The 8,560-nt window shown below is 47.7% G+C and overlaps 1 protein-coding gene across 2 annotated transcripts in view; it reads left to right on the forward strand.

Moving 5' to 3' along the window:
• The window catches only part of GPR139 (G protein-coupled receptor 139), a 45,330-nt gene extending 40,165 nt beyond the window's left edge, over positions 1 to 5,165 (forward strand). For both annotated transcript variants that reach the window (XM_056138866.1, XM_056138867.1), the window contains exon 2: positions 4,231 to 5,165. In XM_056138866.1, the coding sequence (XP_055994841.1) occupies positions 4,231 to 5,165 (935 nt within the window). The remainder of the gene's footprint in view (positions 1 to 4,230) is intronic.
• Positions 5,166 to 8,560: the final 3,395 nt, after the last annotated feature.

Genomic DNA, 8,560 nt, shown 5'->3' on the forward strand with positions numbered 1-8,560 from the left:
GGAGGAGAAGGTGGAGGAGGAGGAGGAGGAGGATCAGAGATGAAGGAGGAGGAGGAGAACAAGGAGAGGAGGAGGAGAGTGGAACTCATCCTCTGCCATTGGAAGGATATTTTGTAAAACCACTTTATAGGCCAATTTAGCAGTATATGGCTAAGACAAAGATACATATTCTCTAAAGCATAGTAAATGCATTTGGACCTGTATTGCATATCTATACACATACATGCTAACTATAGTAATTTGTAATAAAATCCTGGACCTGATAAAAATATGCATTTTATGTATGTGTCTAAATCCTATGTGTGTAGATAGACCTACACAGATCTATATATGTGTATGCATGGCTTTGTCTGCATATATACATATATAGGAGAATAAATTGCAGGAAGTTTCTACAGTGGCATACTACATAGTTATTAAAATGAGTGAGTTCACTCTCCGGGTATCAACACAACTAGGTCTTCAAAGCATAGTGTTGTGTGCCAAAAGAAGCATGTCAAAGGCAAGTTCTGTATAGCAATAACTGCATGCGGGAAGTAGGTAAAGGGACAAACATGATAACCTTTCAGTAACCTATATTGCAAACCATAATGTCCAAAAGGAAAGAAAGGGGGGACAGAGACAGAGACACAGAGAGACAGAGACAGACAGAGACAGAGACATAAGAAAAGTGTCTGCCATCGAGGTAGTCTAGGAGGGAGGGAGGCAGGAGGGAAACTAGGGACATTGATGATGGGAAATGTACACTGGTGGCAGGACAGGTAATGGAACACTGTATGACTGAAACACGATAAGGAACACCTTAGTAACTGTGGATCTGTCACTGTCACTCTCCTCCCGTTGTTCATCGATTTGCTCAAGCCAGCACCCATAACGTCTCACAACAAATTGTGAGACTTGTTGTTACTGGTTTTGGCATATCAAATATGTCACGAGTAGCTTGCCAGACACTGCCATGCAGATGGGATACTCTCGGTAGCTTGCCGGGCTCTCCGAGAGGGGCGGAGGAATCGAACCAGAAAGAAAGCCAAGAGTGCTCCAACTCAGCCTTGAAAAGCCCAGCATGGTGGCTGCCTTCAGAGAGGGAAAGGAGGAAGGAAGGAAAGAACGGAGCTGGGGCAATTCCAAGAAAGCTTCAACCTGATGTATAGGTTCCATTTCTTTGGGGGGGGGGGGGGGGGAATTGAAGAAAATATGACAAAATATTAACATTTGCTTAACTGAGTGGAAAGTACACCAGAATGTATATATCACATAGTATTCTTCTATGCCATCTCTTAAGTTGTTTGAAAGGCTGGAGAGAAAGAGAGCAGGTAAGAGAACAAGAGGGAGTAAGAGGGAGAGAGAGAGAGAGAGAGAGAGAGAGAGAGAGAGAGAGAGAGAGAGAGAGAGAGAAATCCAGTTCCATTACTTAAAACAGGGAACATCGGCTCTCTGAGACTCTTGTTTGCAAAGTAAAATAAAAATGCTCTGGGGATATGGTGCCACCAGCAGGTCAATCTGTACCTGTGAGGTGAGTGCATCAGCAGCCTGATGGCAACGTCAGATAGCACAAAATTACTGCTGTGACTTTGGCCAGACCCCAAAAACTTGGGGCAAAGTTTACCAAGAAAATAAACAACCAAAAGTTAGGTATGTGGGAGACACACCCACAAACCACCTCTGGCTCAGCTATATAATTGGAGGCATGGCCTCTCTGGTTCCTGATCGAACTGGTTAATGGCCATGATCCCAGAGTCTCAGAAACAAATCTCAAAACCCAATGGCTTTTGGCAGAAATGCGTCCTGTCCCTGCAGTAGGTTACGGGGCTGGGCCACCCCAGGTGGGAATAGGTTTCATGCCTTGGCCTGTTCCCCCTGGCGGCCTGGTGACCACCATTCTCCAGAGGCCACCGGACAGTCAGGTTTGGGCCTGCAATGACGAGACACATAGGGCCTCACCACATGGGGGTGGAGCCGACTCTTTCTCCCCATCCCAACGAGACCCCGAGTCGTCGCCTAAAAACAGCCTCTCTGGCTCCTGATCAAGCTGATTAATAGCCATGATACAGGAGACTCAGAAACAAATCTTGAAACCCAGCAGCTTTTGGCAGAAATGCATCTGGACTGCATACAAGGTGCCCGCCGGCTCAGAGCTTATTGGAAAGCCAGGTATGAGCTGACAGTAACGGGGCAACTGCAGTCTCATGGGAAGGGGGATGGTACCAACTTGTCCTTCACGCCCTACCAAGGTCACGAGTTGCCCCCCCACAAGCAGCTCTCTGGCATGGCCATGGCTCCAGAGGCAAAAGGACTTAATCCAGAACCCAGCAGCTTGCAGCAGAAAAGTGAATGGACCATATGTTAAACTATGGCGCCATGCCTCCCCAGGAGGGAAAGGGTGTTGCTCCCTTCCGCCTCCCCCCCACCCCCGGAAGGAAGGTGGCCACCACCTCAGAGCTTATAGGAAAGTCAGGTACGAGCCAGAGGTGAAGGGGCAACCACAGTCTCATGGGAAGGGGGGCGGTACCGGCACGTTCTTCACGCCCTACCGAGATCACGAGTTATGACCATAACACCAGACACACAGAAACCAATCTCGTAATTATCTGGCTCTTTGCAGAAATCCAAAATTGTGGCCGCGTGACATTATATGATTCTCATAACCAGCTATAAAAAACAAAATATTTCACAATGCCTTTTCAGCAGTTCTGATTGTTTGGGGGGAAATTCTAAACAATAATGGTGCATCTTTTGTCGAAATAGTGAATGTAATCAATGTAGAGAAGAGTTAAATAGAAATCATCTGCCTCACATGCATTTGGATGGGTGGGGGGGGTATACTGGGGTTCTTGGTGGTGAAAAATGAGTACTGGTGAAGGGAAAGGTGTTTGATCATTGTATGACCGAGACTTAAACCTGAAAGCTTAGTAACTTTTCCCACAGTGATTCAATAAATTAATATAAAAATTAAAAAAAATTAAGGTGGAGTTCATGCCCAATTCATTCAGCTAATCAGTGGCTGAATAAATAGCAGTACTCCTACCAAAAAAATGCTCCAATTTCAGGATTGACGGTGAGAATGAACCAGAATAAAAGCACATAGAGTCATTTTTCCAGTCAGTCTCGAGTGACTTTCCAGATGTCTTATTCCAAGACATTGGTTTTTAAAGCAGATCAGAAATCAGAGGGACGCATTTTCAAGATAAACCTGACCTCAAGAGCCGAGACAGGTTGTTACTCTGGGGCACACACTAGACACACATCAATTTTACACATGCATATAAGCTCAGGTGATTTGCTTGCTGCAAGTTTCCCTGAGGGAGAGGTACTTGGTGGCTGAAGCACCAGAGTGGACAGAAAATTCACTTTTCTCTGCTATTATTTTTAATTACGTACCCTGTTTGTAGATGACCTACTCTAAAAATAAATATCACTTATTTTAAAATTAACTGAAGGGCATGATCTTCTCCACTCCTTCCCTTCGAAATCCACTTTAAAAGGATTTAGAGGTCCTACCATCCAAGTTCTAAAGTGGTTCTTTAAAGGTCATGGTGTCCGAGACACTGCACAGAAGCATTCCAGCCCCAAACTCTCCCCACAGTCCCAGAGTGAAGGAAGAAAAGAGCCTTTGTGTAGGGATGAAAGGAAGAATCTAAAATTGCTTCCTGTCCACGTGAGTTGCTGTGTGTCTCTAAGTGAGTTCCTGAAGCTCTCTGAGCCCTGGTTCCAGGTGTGATGTGAGGACAAGGCCAGTACCTCCTCCCATAACTGTGTGAGCAACAAGGAAAATCACAATCTACTCATCTACTGTCATTCGTCAAATACTCAGCCACCAGAGACTTATGGTCACACCACCAGAGACACACTCACATCACCTATTCTCAGTCACAGGCACGTCACCACATGTTCAGACAATGTCACCTCGTCATCTACTCAGACATGGTCACATTGTCATATATTCAAACACGGTCACATCACCATAAACTCAGACACATCTCTAGATGTGGGCTTGAGGTATGATGTGTACTGCCAGATGTGGGCGTAAAGTATGATGTGTACTGCCAGATGGACCAGATGATTCTATAGGGGTGGCCAAAAAACTATCAGAAATTATATAACACTACACAGAGAGAGAGAGAGAGAGAGAGAGAGAGAGCAAGAATATAGAATTAAAAGATACACAAGCTCCCAAAGAGCCAATAAGTCTGCTTGCATCAGAACTAAGCCAGATTTCTCGTCTCTCCACAGCAAACATCCTGACGGTGATCATTCTGTCCCAGCTGGTGGCCAGGAGACAGAAGTCCTCCTACAACTATCTCTTGGCCCTGGCTGCTGCTGACATCTTGGTCCTCTTCTTCATCGTCTTCGTGGACTTCCTGCTGGAGGACTTCATCCTGAACATGCAGCTGCCTCGGGTGCCCGACAAGATCATCGAAGTGCTGGAGTTCTCGTCCATCCACACATCCATCTGGATCACCGTTCCCTTGACCATTGACCGCTACATCGCCGTCTGCCACCCGCTCAAGTATCACACCGTTTCCTACCCGGCCCGCACGCGGAAGGTCATCGTCAGCGTCTACGTCACCTGCTTCCTCACCAGCATCCCCTACTACTGGTGGCCCAACATCTGGACCGAAGACTACACCAGCACCTCCATGCACCACGTGCTGATCTGGATCCACTGCTTCACCGTGTACCTGGTGCCCTGCTCCATTTTCTTCATCCTGAACTCCATCATCGTGTACAAGCTCCGGAGGAAGAGCAGCTTCCGCCTCCGCGGCTACTCCACAGGGAAGACCACCGCCATCCTCTTCACCATCACCTCCATCTTCGCCACTCTCTGGGCCCCCCGCATCATCATGATCCTCTACCACCTCTACGGGGCGCCCATCGAGAACCGCTGGCTGGTGCACATTGCGTCCGACGTGGCCAACATGTTGGCCCTGCTCAACACGGCCATCAACTTCTTCCTCTACTGCTTCATCAGCAAGCGCTTCCGCACCATGGCAGCCGCCACACTCAAGGCCTTCTTCAAGTGCCAGAAGCAACCCGTGCAGTTCTACACCAACCACAACTTTTCCATCACCAGCAGCCCCTGGATCTCGCCAGCCAACTCACACTGTATCAAGATGCTGGTCTACCAGTACGACAAAAACGGGAAACCTGTAAAAGTCTCCCCGTGAACCAACCCTGCAGGCACCCCCCGGTGTGCCTCAAGCTGATCTCTTTCCAGATGGGAGAGAGTGGTCCATCCTCTGGCTGACCCGCCTTCAAAGTGCTCACCTGATTTCCTGTCTCCACGGACTGGGAGAAGAGGCAAGGTGAACGAGAAGAGGGAGAAGCATGGTTTCATCTGCACATCTATTTTCACTGCGTAGTTGCCGAAGCACCTGCCACTTTGCGAATGCCCTCGGAGGTTGTGTGGCCAGGAAGGCGACACAGTAGAGAAATAATCTGTGACTTAGCCGTGGCACGCTCCACCACCATCACTGGGAACCACTTGGATGTTTTATTTTTTTTTTTGGTGACACACCATGCTGCAGTAGCACATAGTCAGCCACATTCATCTAGGAGCCAAGACCATCCATCGCTTCCCCGTGCTCTTTGCTGTAGCGCTCGCTGGTGACCAGTGTTGTGTTTTCCCCAGGTGCCCATTGTCCTAGATAGCATTCTGGTCAGAGCCCTGGCACCCCGACAAGCAGGATGACATTGCAGGAACCCAGGAGTACTGCATTCTCTCCGAACTCTAGCCAGAGCTTCTGCAGAAAGATTCCAAACCCACGTGACTCAGCCCCTCAGACTTAGAGTCAGTGATGTCATCTTTCTATTCGCTAATATTTTAGAGATCTTATCTATTGCCTCCAAAAGTAAGTCCCTGCCTGGTATACAGGAGGGGAAAGGAGGAATTCTTGAGCCCAGGAAAACAAAAAATATATAGAGAGCCTACTCTTGCCATGCCTTCCCGTGCCCTCTGCAAGTGATCCCTTCTTTAACGAACTTTTCAGGGTGCTTCCACCCAGAAGACTCCTCCCATGTTTCCAGCTGCTGACTACACCCAACTGCTTGCTGAATCCCTCCCCAGAGTCTTGGATCAGAAGTGGCTTCTGGTCTGATTTTTCCAAAGTCAGAAACTGTCGTTGTCCGGTGGTGAAAGAAGATGGCTTGGCCCTGCCCCACAGTGCAGCCGGGGGGTCATTCAGAAAACAATTGGCATGGAAAGGTGCCCACGATGCCTGCCAGTCTGCCTTTCGCTGCCATGGCTGCAGCAGTGGTGCCAGTGTTCAGGGAGGCTATTGAACCCCAGGCCCTTTGCATGACGGTAAATGTGATTTTTTGTTTGTTTGTTCTCCTCTTGCCTGTCTAAACAAAAACAGTGCCAGAATGCAATTACTAGCAGTTTCCCTGGGAAATACCACTCATCTGTGTGTGCCCATGCACACACACACACACACACACACACACACACACACACTATTTTATCCAACTTTTCAGGGGTACACTTAGAAACAGAAATTCATCCTGAAAATTCCTCTTCTTTAACCTTTTTTGAAACCTCCCTATCCCTGCCTTGGAGAAAAAAAACTCTCCCCAAACTATTTTAGAATGACCTCATGGGGCCAGGGAGAGAGTACAGTGGGCAAGACGCTTGCCTTGCACACGGCTGTTCTGGGTTTGATTCTGAGCACACCAGGAATGCTCCCTGAGCACAGCCACATGAGATGCCACAGCCACATGAGATGCAAAAATGAAACAACCACCACCAAAAACAACCCAACATCATATTTGTGTTGCCAAAACAAAAACCAAATCTTGGATTTGGCTTGGATTTTCACAACACGTTTGTCCCAAACTTGGAAGCCCTGGCCACTCCATTGAAAGGAATTTGCAACAAGGTAGTTGGGCAGAGGGGCAGAGGAGCAGAGGAGCAGAGGAGCAGAGGAGCCCCCAACCCCCGGTGTCAGCCAAAGCCCCCCCGTGCTAAATATTATTTCAGACCGTTGGCCCCAATGATCCCCACTCCCCCTCTTTTGAAGTGAGTGCAGCTGAGTCTGGTCTTACCCCAGGATTAGATGCTAAGCCCGTGCAATAGGGACAACTCCACCAGAGCCTAATTACCTCTGCCAAGTCCTTTTCAGGAATGGTCTGTGCTGGAGACCAAATGCTCTCCTGAGGAGGAGCAGACACTGGGGCAGGTTGCTGGATTGGGGGTCAAGGAGGAGCGAGGCGGGGCTGGCTGGCTGGCTTGCAGTGAAAAGACCAACCAGATTGGGGACTCTAAAGTGTCTAAGAGGGCACAGAGTGATAGTCCGGCAGGGAGGGCTTTTGCCTTGCACGCAACTGATCTGGGTTCGACTGACCCGGCATCCCAGATGATCCTCTGAGCACCACCAGGAGTAATTTCTGAGTGCAAAGCCAGGAGTAAGCTCTGAGCATCGCCAGGGGTGACCAAAAATGACAAGAAAAAAAGAAATTTTAAAAATTATAAAGTTAAAAAATATTAATTAATTAATTAATTATAAAGTGTTTAAGAAACATTAGGGTCACCCCGTGAGCCAAGAGTCAGCTCATGGGAGTTGTCTGAGGGATGAGCTAGACTGATCTCCCCACCCAAGCTCAGTCTCCCTGGAGTACACACAGCCAGTAGCATGTGGCACCCCAAATCCCTAGGATGTCTCTTTCCACATGGGTTATTTTAGCTAAGTCCTTGCAGTTCCTCATGTGAATGATGTAACTTCACCACATCCTCTGATGAAGGAACCGAAGCCTCCCTTCCTCTATAGATTTCTCTCTCTCTCTCTCTCTCTCTCTCTCTCTCTCTCTCTCTCTCTCTCTCTCTCTCTCCCTACATTGTTTTCTAAATGCAGAGCTCTGAAAACTGCTCCTTAGAGCTCTCCATGGTCAAGTGCAATATTTATGAAGACTAGTGCAATTCCTTCTGGAGAATGTATGGAGGACGGACACTCTGTATGGGACTCCCCCACGCTCCGTTCCTTGTTTATAATTGTATGTGGACATGAACTGTAGCTGTTTAAAATGTTTAAAAAAAAAGTACTGGGTGTTGGAATGTTTCCCCTACCCATTCATTTATCCCACCTCTCAAAGCCGAGAGGCGGCTCCCAGTAGCACTGACTCGTGTTCTCTCCGGACTATATTTGAGATTTGAATCAATTACCTTGAACCGAGCTCTGATTCGTGATGGCACTTCAGGATTTGTTTCTGCTGGTTAGAAAGCCTCGGAGTGCTCCCCCCCTCCCCGTTGATCCCCAGATCCTTGTATTTCTGATCACTGAAGAGATTTTAACTTATTCTTATTTATAGTCATGATTGTGGGTGATAATGAAAAGAGTTTTGTTTAAAAAATAAAAACAAACAACTTGCAAGCGTCTTTCAGCCAGTTTTAAAAGAAAGAACGCCTTGAGAGTTGCAGCGATGGCCTTTCAGCCTTTGCCTTATGTGGGGAGTTGGTGGTGTCTCTTTGTAGGACTGCTAACTAGCATCTCTCTCTCTTGTGCAAGATGTGTCCTTGGTCCAGCTCACAGGGACACAAACGTGCTGTGTCTTTGTACAGAACAGCTCA

Source organism: Sorex fumeus, unplaced genomic scaffold, assembly GCF_029834395.1.
Source record: "Sorex fumeus unplaced genomic scaffold, SorFum_2.1 ptg000130l, whole genome shotgun sequence".
NCBI lineage: Eukaryota > Metazoa > Chordata > Mammalia > Eulipotyphla > Soricidae > Sorex > Sorex fumeus.